Source organism: Caenorhabditis remanei, chromosome V (assembly GCF_010183535.1).
Source record: "Caenorhabditis remanei strain PX506 chromosome V, whole genome shotgun sequence".
Taxonomy (NCBI): Eukaryota; Metazoa; Nematoda; class Chromadorea; order Rhabditida; family Rhabditidae; genus Caenorhabditis; species Caenorhabditis remanei.
In genome coordinates, this window is record NC_071332.1 from 17,886,324 (window position 1) to 17,903,558 (window position 17,235).

At 37.6% G+C, this 17,235-nt stretch overlaps 7 protein-coding genes across 7 annotated transcripts; 5 read left to right on the plus strand and 2 right to left on the minus strand.

The window, feature by feature from the left end:
* Positions 1-1,011: 1,011 nt before the first annotated feature.
* GCK72_020915 (uncharacterized protein) lies at positions 1,012-3,591 on the plus strand (the record flags this gene model as incomplete). Its single annotated transcript, XM_053733883.1, has 6 exons — positions 1,012-1,208; positions 1,261-1,344; positions 1,391-2,156; positions 2,308-2,401; positions 3,119-3,460; positions 3,521-3,591. The coding sequence occupies 6 exons, from the start codon at positions 1,012-1,014 to the stop codon at positions 3,589-3,591; spliced, it is 1,554 nt and encodes a 517-aa protein (XP_053582796.1).
* A 141-nt stretch (positions 3,592-3,732) lies between these two features.
* Positions 3,733-4,823, plus strand: GCK72_020916 (uncharacterized protein; the record flags this gene model as incomplete). Its single annotated transcript, XM_053733884.1, has 5 exons — positions 3,733-3,803; positions 3,846-4,149; positions 4,199-4,318; positions 4,371-4,654; positions 4,700-4,823. 5 exons carry the CDS (start codon positions 3,733-3,735, stop codon positions 4,821-4,823), a joined length of 903 nt encoding a protein of 300 aa, XP_053582797.1.
* A 743-nt stretch (positions 4,824-5,566) lies between these two features.
* Positions 5,567-6,107, minus strand: GCK72_020917 (uncharacterized protein; the record flags this gene model as incomplete). The annotated part of the gene is made up of 5 exons (XM_003106446.1): positions 5,567-5,637; positions 5,685-5,726; positions 5,774-5,846; positions 5,896-5,970; positions 6,054-6,107. The coding sequence occupies 5 exons, from the start codon at positions 6,105-6,107 to the stop codon at positions 5,567-5,569; spliced, it is 315 nt and encodes a 104-aa protein (XP_003106494.1).
* Positions 6,108-7,092: 985 nt separating this feature from the next.
* Positions 7,093-8,691, plus strand: GCK72_020918 (uncharacterized protein; the record flags this gene model as incomplete). Its single annotated transcript, XM_053733885.1, has 6 exons — positions 7,093-7,187; positions 7,230-7,802; positions 7,850-8,150; positions 8,199-8,360; positions 8,407-8,523; positions 8,566-8,691. 6 exons carry the CDS (start codon positions 7,093-7,095, stop codon positions 8,689-8,691), a joined length of 1,374 nt encoding a protein of 457 aa, XP_053582798.1.
* A 370-nt stretch (positions 8,692-9,061) lies between these two features.
* Positions 9,062-9,602, plus strand: GCK72_020919 (uncharacterized protein; the record flags this gene model as incomplete). Its single annotated transcript, XM_003106478.2, has 5 exons — positions 9,062-9,115; positions 9,199-9,273; positions 9,323-9,395; positions 9,443-9,484; positions 9,532-9,602. The coding sequence occupies 5 exons, from the start codon at positions 9,062-9,064 to the stop codon at positions 9,600-9,602; spliced, it is 315 nt and encodes a 104-aa protein (XP_003106526.2).
* Positions 9,603-10,299: 697 nt separating this feature from the next.
* GCK72_020920 (uncharacterized protein) lies at positions 10,300-12,359 on the plus strand (the record flags this gene model as incomplete). Its single annotated transcript, XM_053733886.1, has 7 exons — positions 10,300-10,387; positions 10,442-10,675; positions 11,412-11,548; positions 11,592-11,982; positions 12,033-12,100; positions 12,278-12,298; positions 12,345-12,359. 7 exons carry the CDS (start codon positions 10,300-10,302, stop codon positions 12,357-12,359), a joined length of 954 nt encoding a protein of 317 aa, XP_053582799.1.
* A 3,542-nt stretch (positions 12,360-15,901) lies between these two features.
* On the minus strand, positions 15,902-16,983 carry GCK72_020921 (uncharacterized protein; the record flags this gene model as incomplete). Its single annotated transcript, XM_003106487.2, has 3 exons — positions 15,902-16,140; positions 16,194-16,860; positions 16,927-16,983. 3 exons carry the CDS (start codon positions 16,981-16,983, stop codon positions 15,902-15,904), a joined length of 963 nt encoding a protein of 320 aa, XP_003106535.2.
* Between the last annotated feature and the right edge of the window lie 252 nt (positions 16,984-17,235).

The window sequence follows — 17,235 nt, forward strand, 5'->3', positions numbered from 1 at the left end:
ATTATTTTTTGCAGAGAGGCGTAGCTAATCACGATAATTCAAAGTGAACCTATGCAAACGCGCTCTTTTGAGAAAAATTTCTTACCTAAATTGTTTTGTTTAAACTGAAAAACTTTGTCAAGAAATAGTTTAAGGAGAAATATTATCGAGAAAGGCCAACTTTTTGAAAAAACAAAAATATCAAAAAATTGCAATTTAGGCGTCAAATAATATTACCAAAATGTAGTCTCAACAAAGCGCGTTTGCAAGGTTACGATTGAATTATCGTTGCTAATGTATTGATTGTTTGAGGAAGACCTCTAGGCCTAGGAGATTCTCATGACATGGCAAACGGACACTTTGAGTCTCGGAGGCCTTGAAGGTTCATAATGTGTGCATAAACAGAGATTGGTGAAGTGGCAAATAGCTATTGTCTATTCCACCAATTGAGATATTTAATGTTTGACAGTGACATTTGTTGCCTATTAAATGGAGACGTCGAGAAATTATGATGGGGCAGATGGACTGCCCGATTTTCTGAGGGTTTGCAGATTCTACGTGTGTGGGCGTACATATATTGAGATTGGTGACGTGACAGATAGTCCTCGACTAATGATGATGTATGGGGCCTCCAATGTTTGTGGAGAAACCTTCTAGAACCCACTGACCATCGGATTACCCCCCGTTCGTCACTTCATCATTTCTGTTTCCATCTACCCTAACTCCACAAATATTGGAGGTCCCCTCTGCCACGTCACTAATCCACCCTTGCGCACACACATCTAGAATTTCCATAATCTCGGTCGTCTCGGTATTCCGTCCGCCACGTCATTACGACAAACATTCCCACTGTCTTGTTTAGCCCCACGTCACCAACCTACCATTGCTTCCCGAGGCAACCGCACTCTGCCGCACTTGTGTTTGCAAGTGCATCTCGTAGCAATCCCCCCTCCCCCTATTACCACTCAATAATTAACTATCCATCCTCTCTTCTATTTCATTTTTTCATCATTTCCCATTCTTCATTCCAGAATGACCCATATTCTACAAAACAGTCCTCACGTTTTCCGTACACTCATTCTCTATGAAGCAATCGATCAGCTTCCTGCGTTCCATGCCTATATGAATTTTGCTCGAAAAGTTGGAGAGGATGCAATGAGTTATCAGGACTTTGAGTTTTGGTATATGAGGTTTTTGAGAGGAGAGTATGATATGGATTACGATAGAAGGTAATAATAGGTCAAACTATTTATAGGCTTAGTAACAAGAAAACTATTCCAGCCAGGACCCAAAATGCCGATCACTGATGAACATGCCACTGGAGATAATAGAAAGAATTACGAGTGATTTCACCAAGAGTCAAAGGTAAATTTCTTATAAGGAATCCATTAAATCATGAATTATTTTTCAGAATGAATTTCCGAAAAGTGTGTCGAAGCTTCCGAATCATCATGGATATGAAGCCACCTACACCTCTTAAAAAAATCCTAGTCAGATTTGAAGCGGATTTCAGCCAACTCTGGCTAGATGATGGAACACGCAGACCAGATCGATACATTAATTGGTACGGTACTCCAGATGAAGAAGCAAATAGAGAGTTTGATAATTACGCGATTCGTTATATGTCAAACGCATATTGCTGGAATCAAGAAGACGTGCAAGAAGGAGATTGTAAAGTGTCAAGAGGATATCGGGCAAACATTCTGAAGAACACGAATCACTGGGAACTCGCAATAAATGACTTGACAACGGCGTTAAAAGATCAGAAAGCTGTTCTGGATGAGATCATGATTGAGAACAAGTCATTGGATAATTTTGGAGAGCTTGAGCCCAAATTGAAGGCTCTGACCGGAAAAGTTTTAGTAAAAAAGTTGAAAATAGTAACAAACTATTCCAATGAAGAAGCCATGATCTTGCCATACATCGCCCCGGAGCACATTGAGGAGGTGGAGATTGAAATGAGAGATCGAAAGTTTGGACAGAGATCGAGAGGAGAGAAAAGAAAGAGGATTCAGAAGATTGTGGAGACGGAGCTCTGGAAGAGAGCAGAAATTCGGACGCTGCATTGCCACTCGAAGACTGCTTTTCCTTTGGATACATTGATGGACTTCACAAAGTTTAATCTGCGATTGGAGCATTTCAATAGCTCGCCAAATTCGCTTCTACGGACTGTTCAGGTGTGTTATTATGCTTAATAGGCTCCTCCCACTTCAGCAAGCTGTATTTTGCTCATAAAGACAGAAAATTGCAAAGATTTTCTAATACTTTATTTCCAAGCTTTATTTTCATATTAGTACATCCCTTTGCCATACTTAAATTCCATTTCAGACTCTCATCACGTCACCCGTCCTCGAATGTGTAAGACTGGGCAGTTCATCTTACCCGTCTTATCCGATGCGAGCCAAAGTGCTAGATGCCATAGGTGCGACAGAAATCGATAATTCGACCCACCGTGTTAGGATACCCAATAACCAAGAGTTTTTTGAGATCAAGTTTGATTACAACGACAAGCTTTCATTTTTCAACATCATCAGAATCAATGTTCAAAACTGATGATGTTTATCACAACTTGTGACTCACAAGGATGTGATAATTATTGAAAATTTTAATGTTGGGCTAAAGTTAAAAAAAAATTTCTTCTCCTCTTTCATATCGTTCTATATAAAACTGTTGATGCTTGTAGATGCCAACCCGCCTTAAGATTTAGCTCTCTTCTTAATAAATAAAATCGAAACAAAATATTATTTTCTCCCTTTATTCTTTTGAGAACCTTATAGCGTGTCCTTTTCATCTAAAAATGATGAACATCACCAACCCATTGTCTGCCAGAAACAAATAACATAATAGATAAGACCTCTGTGAACTTAGCAGCCCCGACACTGTCACTTCTCGGTCTCTCATCTCAATTGACGTTTTCAACACACATTGATTGATGCCTCATTAACCGATTCCCACTGCCTGATTATCCAATGATAAGATGGCTAAGTCATTACCACCTCATTACCACGTCACGTCGTCATCATTAATATTTTCTGAGCCGCAGTAAGGTCGGGACGGTAAGTAGCTACTTTCTATTGAGTCAGTGGGAATATTCAATGTTTGTCGCAAACGGACTGCCCTATTTTTGGAGGGTTTGCAGCTCTCTACGTGTATATCGAGATTGGTGATGTGACAGATATTCATCGACTAATGAGACTGATTAAGGAGAACGGGAAAGGTGGAAATCATATTAACCCGGATAGCAAGTTGAGTAGCGCTTACAAAAATACTCATGAGCGAAATACAATGAGGCATTATTCAATGTGTGTTGAGAACCGTTTTACGTCTATTGGGATGAGGATGGATGTCGGGGCTGCTGAGTTCACAGAGATCCCACCCATTGTGTCCCCAAGATATTTGAGAATGTGTGCGTACCTAGATCGGTTAATGTGGCATCAATTAATGTGTGTTAAGAACCGCTATCGGGATGAGAGTCCGAGAAGTAACGGTGTGGGGGCTGCTGAGTCCCGAGAGATCTCACCCATTATGTTATTTGCTTCAGGCAGACAGTGGGTTGGTGGCGTGGCAATCAACCAATACAAAGGGCCATTTGAAGGAAATAACGAGAAATAATGTGGTAGGCGATGTACTGCCACGACCGCCTGTCTGCCTCATTATTTGCTGAGAACTGAAGTTATTTCACTCTTTCCGTGTTTTTCTATTCTTTTTTTCTATTCTTTCTTTACTGACTTCCACTGTTTCAGATTTTCCAAAATGTCTCGAAGCAAACCACTGGCTTATCAGTCTTCCAAAGCAGTCCTAGAGTATATCAGTTTTGGAAAGAGGTTAGTTTTTGGCCTAATTTCAGTTGTTAATTTCTATTTCAGGAAGCATCTCTATGCCATGTGCCCAGCAATCAGAAAAATGGAAGAAAATGTGCCCTATCATCTCGAATTAGTTAATCTTAAATTAGTCCCGCTGTCTATGACGCGAGACGTTTCAATCATGACTATTGATTCTTTTGAATTTTCATTTTTGGAGTATGAAGGAAATAAGATGTTTATAGATAACCTTTCGACGGAGAAACGTGTCGATCAGCTTACCAGTTTGAGACCCGAGCAGGCAGCGGAGAAGTTTTTATTGTATAATTTGAGCAGAGAGGGGACACGCATTAAAACAGTTGACTTGATTGTGAGTGTGTTTCGTTTTTTTTTTCATTTCAATCAAAACCAATTCTCAGGACGGACCAGAGTTTATTTCTGAATGCATTCCAATTGCTATCAAAAAGTTGAATGTAAACAGAACCGCTGCATGGTTCCCAACAAATATTCCAATTGAAAATGTGGAAGTAGATACTACAGTTCGAGAAGACACTGTAAGTTTCAAGTTTTAAAAATGATCATATTTTCCAGTCATTATTTTGGTTGAAAATAGCGAAACACGTAACAGTGAGAATTCCGGGACCTTTCGCAGGCAGAATCCACACAGAAATAGTATCTGAATGGAATTGTGAATCCATCCGAATTGAGTCATCGATGTGGAGTGAAGAGATTGCTGACTACTCTAACAAAGTATCGCAAAGAACCGATAGACTAATTGGAAGTAGATTAATAGCAAGGCACAGTTCACCAGTGCAACGCCTGATTGATATTCTTCATTCAAAAATGAATGCCAGAAGGACAATATTGAATGGCAGGTGAGTAGTTGGGTTATGATTTTTATGATGCCATTAAGAATTCAGAACATGTGCAACAATTTCAATCGACGAGTCGACAGAGTTGAACGTTTACGGTTCTACGTTCTTTGATCTCGATGTGATTGTGGAAGTCTGTGCGAGAGGATCTGCAATCGATCAAGTTCTTTGATATTCTCTTTTTTTTGTTTTCCTATAATTTATACGTTATTCTTTTTTTACAATATAACCTTTTTATGTCGATACTGTCTTTATAATTGTCGTTGGGTTGATGTGGACCGTCGCTTGCGTTATGGGCTGACCGCTTCCCAAAGATTTTGTGTGCGCAGACCGAGATTCGTGACGTGGTAAGTAGCTATTTTCTGTTGATTCAGTGAGGATATATTTGTCAATTGGTTTTATTGTCTTATTGAATGAAGTCGTCGAGAAATGAGAACGTGGCAGATGGACTGCCCGATTCTTGGAGAGCTTGCAGGTTCTACGTATGTATGCGTACACCGAGATTATCGACGTGACAAATATTCATCGACTAATGAGGTAGAGCGGGAAAATTGGATATCAGAAAAAATTTGACAACCTGACTCTTCGAACCGAAGAGATTTCAACACTAAACAAAAAAATAAGATGGTTTTGAAACATCATAGTTTCGAAAAGGAAAATATCTTACACTACTTGCCACGTCACGAATCTTGTTAGTTATAATAGGTAATCTGTCAGAAATGATAATCATTCATGTAGGTATATATTTATTGTGAACTCAACAAAAATGCTACTCCGTCTTCATATGTCGTCTTCATATATCATGGTGAAATTAGTCGAACTCAAAATGAAAACGATTCTGAAAATTAAAAATAAGGAAAGAGACAGGTGTTGCATGAAATAAATGTTTATTGAAGAATGCTGAAAAACGTCTCATTATCCATTGATGTTTCCTTCAGTAGCCAATACAGTTGTAACGGCGGTGACGATGGCGGTGACAATACTGGCTGGAACAGTTTAGATATTTATTTAGACAGACAAAGAGAGAACTCACAAATCAAATTTTTGATGTTTCTGACCAAATCTGCTGGAGTGTCTGAAAACAAAAACTGGTTGAAGTAGGAAATTGTTTTCCGGACTAACAATAACCGCCGCCTCCATTTGGTGAAGGGATCTTAATGTTGTCCAAAGCCTCAGAGAGAGCATCGAGTGCGTCCTGAACCAATTGGTTTGGATGTATTAAAAATTATTGTAATTGAACTTACTTGAAGAGTAGGATCAGTTACTTGAAGAGTTGGAAAAGTAACTGGAAGAACACCACCAAGGAGGTCTCCGAGAGCCTGAAAAAATGGTGAGGGCATCCTAATATTTCTTCGAGAAGATATGGGCTTATTGCTCCAAACTCAGATTAACTTTGACTCACCACAGCAGCTCCGAGTCCAGTGAGCGAAAGAAGAAGAACAAGTTGAAAATTCATTTCGGAATGATACTCTTACACTGCCACCCCTCTCTTTTATGTTGTCCCTGTTTTTCAATTAGCTCTCTTTTTTGAATGGGACACCTACATATGGAACATTATTAAAAAATGTCTGGTATTCACTCAGCGGGGAATCTTTTCGTTTTCGCCCATTGGATACAATAGCCAAATAGGAAATTGAATTTTCGAGCCGTTGTCAGTGGCAGAATATCTCATAATTTCAGTTGCCGATCAACATGTTTTCAAAAAAAAGAAGTTTATTTTCCGACTAATAACAAAAAATGAAAGAAAATAGCAAGAAGAGATATCCTACAAAATAATTGTTCTCTAGCGTGTTCTCAAAATTTATCAGTCTTCTGAGTCCTCAGTTTTGTATAATCCGCTGCCTCCGATTTAGCTATCGATGGAAATCCCAAATTGCACAGAACAACCAACACCGACACGAAATAAAACAGGATTGACCACTGCAAGATATAATTTTAATGTTGTCTTGGAGCTAACTATCAAACCTGTTGGAAAGTGAGGAATCCGGTTGCCTTGATTTCAAAGGGCTACATTTTTTTTAGTTGCAAGTTTTTCAGTCCAAATTTCTTCTGCCGATTTGAAGCCGCTGCGAGAATGACATTACTCGCTGTGGAAACCCCTTCCTAAGGAGCTGCCAACTACAAAAATAAAACTTTAAATTGGATTTACAAATCTCACAAAAATTTACTTTATGAGACGGTCTGCCACATTGGGACACAATTTCTAAATTTCTAATTTTCAACTGGAAATTACGAGTGTCACAATCATTATAATAAGTACCGTACTACTAGATCATTTTGGTCACTACGATTTTTACTACAAAAAATCAAGAGAACAAGTTTAAAAAGAAACGTGTAGAATCGGAAATGAACGCATAAATATTTGAATAAATTACCAATAAACGCAGTTTGAACGGTATAAAAACAAACGGCCGATTAGAATAAATTACAACTTTGCAACAATGTCCAGTAGTGATACTTATGAAACAAAACTGGACGCCGCGAGGTGCAATTTTGTGTTCTGGAACCGTACCCGAATTTATATAATTCTTATGACGTAAGTGTGATTAACTAAATGTTATGAATTGAAAATTTTCAGCTTGACATGCCTCACATTCATCCAAATGAACACTTTGACATTCAGTTTTTCTGTAATCTGTATGCACGATGTTATGGAAGACAGTCGGCTAAACAGCACTCATTGGTTCTCACAAACTACCGAAAAATCCATAATATTCTCTGGTGCCGCTATTGACGGTTTAATTGGACTGCTCCCGTCGGTTCCTCTAATCAGTTTTTTTGGCTTCAAAAGTGTTCTAGTCTTTTATGGAATAATTTCCTCACTAGGAACATTTATGTTCCCTATGGCAGTCTTCTCTGGATTTTACATCTCCTTATTATGCCGTATTCTACAAGGATTCGGATCCGCTATCATTTTTACAGCAGTTGGAGTGGTGCCAGGTATCTGGGCACCGAAGAGTGAGGCTAATACATTTATGGCAGTTCTGTCATGTGCTTATCAATTGAGTAATATCGTTTGTATGCCTGTTTCCGGGATACTTTGCGAATCAGTGTTGGGGTGGAGGTCCATTTATTATCTTTTTGGATCGCTAACTCTTATGATTTATATACTGTTTTGGTTTACGTATTCGGATAATCCGGAAGATAACAGGTATCTTTCTGCCTTTTTCAGATGCTTAATATTTTCCACAAGTTCAGATTCATCTCTCAAGAAGAATTATCTCAAATTACTTGTGGAAAAATTGAGAAGATAAAAGAGCCAGTCCCGTACATATCTGTATGCAAAGACCCGACTGTTCTAATCACTTGGCTATCTTGTTTCGGAGGCAGCATGGGTTTTTACATTCTGTCACTATACGGTCCCACTTATCTACGCGAAGTTTTTAAATTTGAAATCAAGGCGACCGGATTCCTCACGTCACTTCCATTCGTTTTGGCGGCGGTCTCCAAGCTTTCAGCAGGACGACTGTCCGACAAATTAACGTTTTTATCGGAAAAGGTGTAATTAAAATGAGTACTGTAGCACTGTAGCAAATGTTTTTTACAGGCAAGATTTGTATTCTTCGCAGCAATTTCCCAAATGGGACTAGCCGGAGGAATGGCTGTCATGGCGTTCACGACGAATCGTCTTCTTGCCCAAGTAGCCTTCAACTTTGCAATCGTGTGCTCCGGTATGAACATTATGGGAGTTATCAAGTGTGCCCAATTGGTAATTCTGTCTGAAACAACCAGTCAAATAAAATAATTTTATGTAGCGTTGCCAGCAACACGTGCATTTCACACTGGCGGTGATTTCGTTCACAGGGTATGCCGATCAGTTTTTGGCACCGATTCTAGTGAGAGTTATTTGTCCGGATAATACTTCCCAACAGGTTTGATAGTTATCTCCAAGACAACATTAAAATATCTTGCAGTGGTCAATCCTGTTTTATTTCGTGTCGGTGTTGGTTGTTCTGTGCAATTTGGGATTTCCATCAATAGCTAAATCGGAGGCAGCGGATTATACAAAACCAAGGACTCAGAAGACTGATAAATTTTGAATTTTTGTATAATTGGAGAACGCGCTCTAATGAGAACACGCTATGATTAGAGAACAATTATTTTCAAGGAAATCTCTTCTTGCTATTTTCTCATTTTTTGTTATTAGTCGGAAAATAAACGTTTTTTTTTGAAAACATTTTGATCGGCAACTTATGAGATATTCTGCCACTGACAACGGCTCGAAAATTCAATTTCCTATTTGGCTATTGTATCCAATGGGCGAAAACGAAAAGATTCCTCGCTGAGTGAATACCAGACATTTTTTTAATAATGTTCCATATGTAGGTGTCCCATTCAAAAAAGAGAGCTAATTGAAAAACAGGGACAACATAAAAGAGAGGGGTGGCAGTGTAAGAGTATCATTCCGAAATGAATTTTCAACTTGTTCTTCTTCTTTCGCTCACTGGACTCGGAGCTGCTGTGGTGAGTCAAAGTTAATCTGAGTTTGGAGCAATAAGCCCATATCTTCTCGAAGAAATATTAGGATGCCCTCACCATTTTTTCAGGCTCTCGGAGACCTCCTTGGTGGTGTTCTTCCAGTTACTTTTCCAACTCTTCAAGTAACTGATCCTACTCTTCAAGTAAGTTCAATTACAATAATTTTTAATACATCCAAACCAATTGGTTCAGGACGCACTCGATGCTCTCTCTGAGGCTTTGGACAACATTAAGATCCCTTCACCAAATGGAGGCGGCGGTTATTGTTAGTCCGGAAAACAATTTCCTACTTCAACCAGTTTTTGTTTTCAGACACTCCAGCAGATTTGGTCAGAATCATCAAAAATTTGATTTGTGAGTTCTCTCTTTGTCTGTCTAAAAAAATATCTAAACTGTTCCAGCCAGTATTGTCACCGCCATCGTCACCGCCGTTACAACTGTATTGGCTACTGAAGGAAACATCAATGGATAATGAGACGTTTTTCAGCATTCTTCAATAAACATTTATTTCATGCAACACCTGTTTATTTCCTTATTTTTATTACCGGAGTTTTTGAGACTTCTTAACGTATTCAACTTTCAGAATCGTTTTCAATTTTGAATTCGACTATTTTAACCAACTAAATCATGAGGGGGTGGCATTTTTGTTAGTTTCTACTCAATTTTCTACCTGGGGTTTATCCTATGGGATTCCCAATAAGCACACATGGCCGGTTTTCCCTAGTGGAAATACTTGATTTTCAATATATTTAAAAACTACAACATTGATGAATAATTTGTGTCGAAGGAGACATAGCAAGATCAAGAAAATACCACAAACGCCTAAACTAATTGGAAACCTACATATTTCAAAAGCATTCTTTTTTTCCGTTTAGTGTTAAAATGACATGGGTTCGAAATGTGCATTTCAAGTATCTTTACTCCGTTCCAATCTTTGTTTCCCTGCGCTCCCCCTAGCAACCGAACGTAAATATAAACTTTCGAACTTTAGCCAAATGTCATTTCCAGCTCATTTTCAGGTGTTTGCCATGTTTCCCTTCATGCGTGAGAAAAAATTTGATTATAACGTTTCAGGTGGCTAGCCATGCACACGCCCTCTCTATACTTTGAGCTCATTTTAGAGAACTAACACTTTTTGGTTCTCACGTCTCCATTCTTTCATTTTAGGAATGTGGCTATGGCTTTTTGCGCCATTTCTCATTAGAAATGTGATTGCTGCTAACTTCGATCCTACTGAGTTCTTTAAGACACGATGTGGTAAATCATTTTTTATTTAAATTACCGTAAAGTCCAAGTCCACACAATTTCCAGAGCCCAAATGCGTTTTCGAGGCATCTAACTTGAATTCCACTAATATAGATAAGTTCCCAAAGGATTGCTCCACTGTTTGCACAGATTTGGCGATAGATGACAAATGTGATTTGACTGAGGAGCAGTTGACGGCTACACTGCAGAATATGAAGCATTTGGTGGGAAGTTTGATTGTGATAAGTGTCAAATATACGAGTGTGAAGTTTCTGGCTGGCTTGGAGTCTGTGGAGTGTGGTGAGTCTTCTTATTAGTAACTGGCACCGAAATTCAATGTTCAATTTTTTTTTTCGACTTTTTCGAAATCTTTTGTGCGAAAAGGCAAATTTTCGACTATGATTCTGAATTAGAGAAAATTATTATAAATCAAACTTGCTGAGCTGGGCCGAGATTGGAATTTTTCTCGGCCCGGCTCTTTTGAACTAAATTTTGACCGAAAATTTGAAGTTTTTTGAATTTTTTTTCCAAAAATGTCGAATTTTTTGACTATTCTTCAGAATTCAATCAAAAACTAGTAATGAAATTAAAATTTGGATGTTTAATGTAAAACCTTTTTAAAATTTAAAAAATGTGGTAAAAATATGTACCTTTTCTTGAAGCCGGCCCGATCAAGCCGGGGCGGGGTCGAAATTTGATAAGTTTATAAGCAATTTTGAAAAATATTCGATGAGAAATTGAAAAATCGGTTCATTTTTTGAAGACGGGCCGGGTAGGGCCTTGACAAATACGGAATTCGCTTTTTTATAACGCAGCTTTGTACTCAGTGTTTCAGATCCGTGTTAGAACCAAATTTTTTGCAGTGGTACTGTAAAAAAATCCGAAATCCTCACACGTGAAGTTTTAGGATCAAATTCTCGAAATCCGAATCCTCACGTACGGAATTCCGAGTTCCCTTTTGGAAAAAATCTAGTTCCTGCCAAAAACCTAGAACCTCCGACCCCGCAGACTTCTGCCAAACTCCAATTCTTTCCAGGCGATCTCGATTTCCTCATTGTCCTGAACAACAAAATGTTTGAAGTCGGTATGACAAGCCTCAACACCATCAATTGCTCTTCGATCGCCATTGACAATAATAAAGAGATGACCAAGTTGAATGTGCCTAACTTGAAAGTACAGTAACCCCCTCCCAAGAAATACATCCATTTTTATTCAGTACATGTACCCATCTGAAGTTAATAAAACCGAAATCAAGGTCCGCATCGATGGATTATCCAAAAAGTTCTGTGTGACGACTGAGGAAATGTATAACTTGATGGGTGTACCAAATATCGACTTGGATAGTCTTGAAGGAATGCATTGTGAGCCAGCGACCCCCTTGACTAATGGAAAAGTTTGTAACTCATCGTATACATTGATCTACCCAACAGAAATACTCGATGGGTGCACTCAATACTTTGGGAGTCTGGTAATAAACTCTGAAAATGAAAAAGATGTGAGCAAGTTGAAGTCAGTGGAGGCGATATTTGGTCCATTGTTTATTGAGAAGACCAACTTGACCAGTATCGATTTTCTGACCAATTTGAAGTTCATTTCTACGTTGGGATGTGGGTTACTGTAGTAATCAACATTTGAACAAAATTTGAACAAAATTCAGATGACACCACCGCAGTTCAAGTTATCAACAATCCATTCCTATCGAATTTCTCATTTCCCAGTTTGAAGGTGAGTCTCGAGAGCCTCGTCTCACCAATTTTTTTTTTCAGAAAATCAAAACCAATGGCCACAACGGTGTTAACGACGGTGTGATTTTCACCAATAACTCTTACACACTGTCTGAAGATCCCAATTTTTGTAATTTCTTCTGGAACTTCCTAGGCGTAGACGACTGGCCGTATCCAGAATTTGATGGGAAGAGTTGTGGTGAGAGTGATCAGAAAATTTTAAAGGTTTTATTTTTGAATTTCAGAATCGATTCAAGTGAGATACGATCAACAGCCAGTGAAAAGATCTGCAAGGAACATGGGTTTGGAGATAATGCTGATCTCAATTCTGTTAACTTTTCGGTTGTGAATTTTCAGAAAATTCAGAAATGCAATAAACAGATGTTTGTTAATTGTCTTCTGAAGATTATTGTGCACAGTTTATTTCGATGAAGAGCAGTAAATCAGAAAATCACAAATCGGACATGCAGACACACAGACAGATGTTTCTCATCACTCAAATACCCCACTTTTCGTCTTGATAGCATCATAGCCTTTCCATTTTGATGAGTGAAGGTTCGAGTTGGACCACTGAAACAAAAAGGGTATGCGGACACACAGACAGAACTTCTACCTATCAAAAATGATTCCTTTTAAGTTATTCATTAACTTCGGGTTGCCGTTAGCTTTTTCCAAGGAAAAAAATTTCAAATTTTTGAAATGAAAACCTGAGGAGTATAAGAGAATGTGTATTAAGTTTTTGGAGAAGATGTGATTTGGAATGAAGATTGAATTGAAATAATTTAAATAATTTAAAATGTTATTGGATTTTTGACAAATATGGAATGAATCAGAGAATTAGAGCTGTGCGAAATTGCTTCCATTTTTTTCACTTCCGACCAAGGCTGTGCGAAAAGTGTTCGGTTAGTTTTCGAAAAGAACCATTTTAAACATTTTTTGCTTGAAATTTGTTCTAATTTCGCACTCAGAAACAGGAAAACAGGGTTTTGGGGGTTTGTCCTAGAAATAACTACTGTTTTTATACAAATTCAACATTTTTGCCTCTGAAAAACGTTTTTCAGAGAAGTTTCTTGATTTCTTTTTTAATTTTTAATATTTTAAAAAAAGCGTCTTTTTTTTCGATTTTTTCGATAATAAGTTTTGGAAAAAAACAAGTTTTTCGCTCCAACGTTCGACTTTTTCCTCAAAACACTTATCTGTGACATCCGTTAAAAAAATTTTGCCACTTCTGACTTCAGTGAAAAATGTCCAAAAAATTTGAGTTTTCGACGAAGATATCAGTTCAATTTTGGTGATTTTTTGATGAAATATTGTATGAAAACAACTCCAAAATTCATTTTCGATGATGATGACTAGTAAATTGTTTTCTCAAGTTTGTCATACAAAAGGTTGCAGAACACATATTTGAATTCTAGTTCGTTTGAAATGAATAACAATTTTTCATTGACAAACCGAAAACTCATTAGATTGTATAGCTCTTGTCTGGCAGGTCATTCTAGATTAGATGCATTTTTTTCAATCGACGGTGTCTGCATATATGTTGCGGAATTAATAAGTTATTAACTCGCAACTTGAGCTATAACTCCTGAGCCGTTAGTCTCACAGCAGATTCACTATAATCTGCATAAGAAATGAATAAAAGGAGCTTCAACAACTGCATGACACGTGACCCGTGACCTTCCACTCTGATACCATCACTATTCTGGACGTGCCCTGGACCCAACCTGGTGACCTTACAATAGGGATCTACCCTACATTTCTGTGCATATAAGGAAGAGGAAAACGTCAGAATGTCGTCGTCTCTCAATCACACTGACTCTATGCGTTCGACTGTCAATCGAGGATGATCTTGTGGCACCGTGGTTCGGAGGATCTTCACTGCTTGCGGAAGCTCTACAATACAGCAACCGCCCGTGATCAGCAGTATTCGATGGGAAGAAGACTCAACTACTGGAACCTATGGAACTCTCTACTGACATGTGAATAAAGTTGTTGTTGCTCTCCTCCCTTTTGTTCCTCTCGCACTATAAAAGTGGCATGGGCTCACCGTCCCACTTATGTGTCACGACAATATATCTTCTTCCTGTCAAACCGCGAAGTTGCACAAAAAACTTTTTGCCATGAACGTCTGTAGTATAATCTGTTCGAACTTTTGCAAAAAATCTTGGTTTATTGCACAAACATCACATGTTTGGTGTTTACTCTTTGAATAACATTCGAATGAAACAACTCCTGATACACATATGAATTAAAATGTTTTTCACAAACTCCTTAAGCAAAATTTGTTGAGTTTTTCTATTTGAAACTTACTGAGCCTCATTTTGAGAGCAACTTTACTCATCATGGTAGTGATAGGCCCAGAACACTTCACCAATGTAAAAAAGTGTATAAGAAAGAATTGGTTTGAGATCGATAGTGCCTGGGCCCTGCAAATCCTTTGCAATTTTTCATTGCCTTTCAATAATCTTGCCATATTCACTCTCTACAACAATTGTGTGCATCTCTCGGCCTTCTGTATTTTCATCAACTTATTTCATATATATGTGCTTACTAGAAAACCTTTAAGGACGTTCCCGATTTATATTATTCTTACGGCGATTTCAATGACGGATATTGTATCGTTGTCTTACGATATACATGTTGAGATTGTTGAGGTGTACAAAATATTCAAAGTTTGCTACTCAAAAAAGACTGATTACAACATTGTACTGCTTAATAATATAATGGAGTTCATCCGCAATTACTCCAGAAGATGCTCGACATGGCTGAGTTTCAGTATTGCTTTAATCAGAACTCTCATAACAAAATATCCTTTGAATCCTCGTTTTGAAATATTATCCAAACCTAAAATCGCATTCTATATCATCCCGACTGTACTTGTACTGTGTGCTCCAATTCACATCATGGACATTTATAAATATGACATAGTGATTATTCATGAATACTACAAATGCACACAATTCCCGGAATATACGACGATATGGTATGCACACCATTTCTCCCCTTTATTTGTGAAAGACAAAAATCTGATTTTGATGATTAATAAAACTATCGATGCACTAATTTCAAAGGTAAGAACGTTTGGAGTGTCATAATCAAAACGTAATATGTTCAGATAATTCCATGCATTCTTTTCCCGATAGTGACTTTTTTATTAGTCTATGAATTACGGAAAACAAAAGAGCACAGGCGGAGAATGTCTCAATCGAAAAATGCAGCAAACGATTCTAAGAGCAATGTTAAGCTAGTGTTGTTCTTAACACTTCCGTTTTTCCTCGCCGAACTTCCGCTTGGGATCATTTTCATTTTGTCGTCTGAATCTAAAATGAGGGAAGCGATTGGGTTCAAGTAAGTCAACTTTACAGGAGTTGGACTAGATGTCACCAACATTTAAGGTAATAACGTCTCTTTTGATTTTCAGACTTTTCATGGAAGGACTTGAAAAGTTCTTTTCGTTTGTTCTATCCGGCACCACCGCCACTCATATGATTGTTTGTATCTTTATGTCGTCTCAATATCGAGAAGAAGTATGGACATTTGTTCGTTTTGGTGTTCCGCGGAATTCTAAATGAATTTTGAACTTTATTTTTTAATACAAGCAAATTATCAATGAATTTGTCATTTACTTTTGTGAGATTAGATAAATATACTGAACGGGGTACATTATATTTCAATGGAAAACAACTTTTGTAAATAGGAAATGAATCAGAGATTATCAGAGAAATAATACATGAAAATTGTACATATATCCACTGACTAGACTACAAACGGTCGCAGAACACATTTTTGAATATTGACAAACCTAAAATTCATGAGAAAACATATTACGAAATGGCAAATTTGGTTTTTGAATAATACAGAAATAATAATGAGTTCTGATTTCTTGATGAGCTATCTTAACCGAATGAAATAAAGATAGTAGATCAGTGAATCGAGTTGTGCCATTTTGTTGATGAGTCATCATGCAATAATGGAGTAGTGCAGATGTATAAACTTTTTGATATGTTGATAGTATAGATTTTGCAGATAGGTCTGATAAGGCTGAAGATAAAAATGGAATTATCACTAGAGCGCAATTACTTCAGCACACTTACCCGGGTTACATAAGAAAACCGCAGTGAGCAACAGAAATTCTTCTAGTGTAATCTTTAATTCACACATTCTCCCGACCAATTTACATCTTATATTATTCTCCAAAACTTCACAGACTCCAGAATCCATTTTCAGAAATATATCAGTGCCATCTGGATTTAGAAACTCCGCCTTCTTTAATTCAACTGCTTTGAAAGAACCAGAGAGCGTGTCAAAATCAGAAAATGATTGTTGAATCAATATCACTTGGTCCTTCAATTCCAATAAGTTGAAAAAGTTGAACTTTTTGAAATAATCTATTGTAGAGAGAGCTATTAGAACTCCCCATTCAAGAATTCCCATTTTGTAGTCTTTGGGTCTCGACTGGAAAACTAGTGGACCTGGAAGAGCAGCGAGTTCCTCAATAGTCGGGTCTCCATCGAAGCGGCAATTCAGAATTAAGCGTTTCCGATGGGTGTATAAGACTTTGAGGTTATTGATCCATTTAGTTAGTGTATCACAATCAGATTGAATATCTCTTGACTGAAAACTCATTCCTGATTCTATGCATTTCTTCAATCGACAGAATCGGCATGTCAAAGGAATAGATGCTGTATGAGAGCATTTTGCAACAGGTTTTCCGAGGATTACACGACGGAAATAGATTTTACAAGCGTTGCAGGAGAAGATCTGGAAAAAAGATATACAAGTGCGCCCTAGCAATAATATTTCTTGTTTAAGAAACTGGGAACTTACTCCATAATTGAAAGAGTTAGTCGGTTTTTGACAAATAAGACAGCTTTCAGAAGACATAACACGGAATGAAAGGAAATATAAAAAAGAAGAGATATATGTGTGCTATGAACAGAAAAACAAAATATTTATATTTCGAACTACAACCGAAAATACTACATATTCTTATGGGTAATAGATTTTTGATCAGATTTTCGAAAACCACAATTTAAAAAAAAACTACCGTAACTCACTCATGTTTCACTCAAACTTCATGAAACTTTTCAATATGAGTATAACCATGGCCATACTTGGCAGCATATGAAACTACAG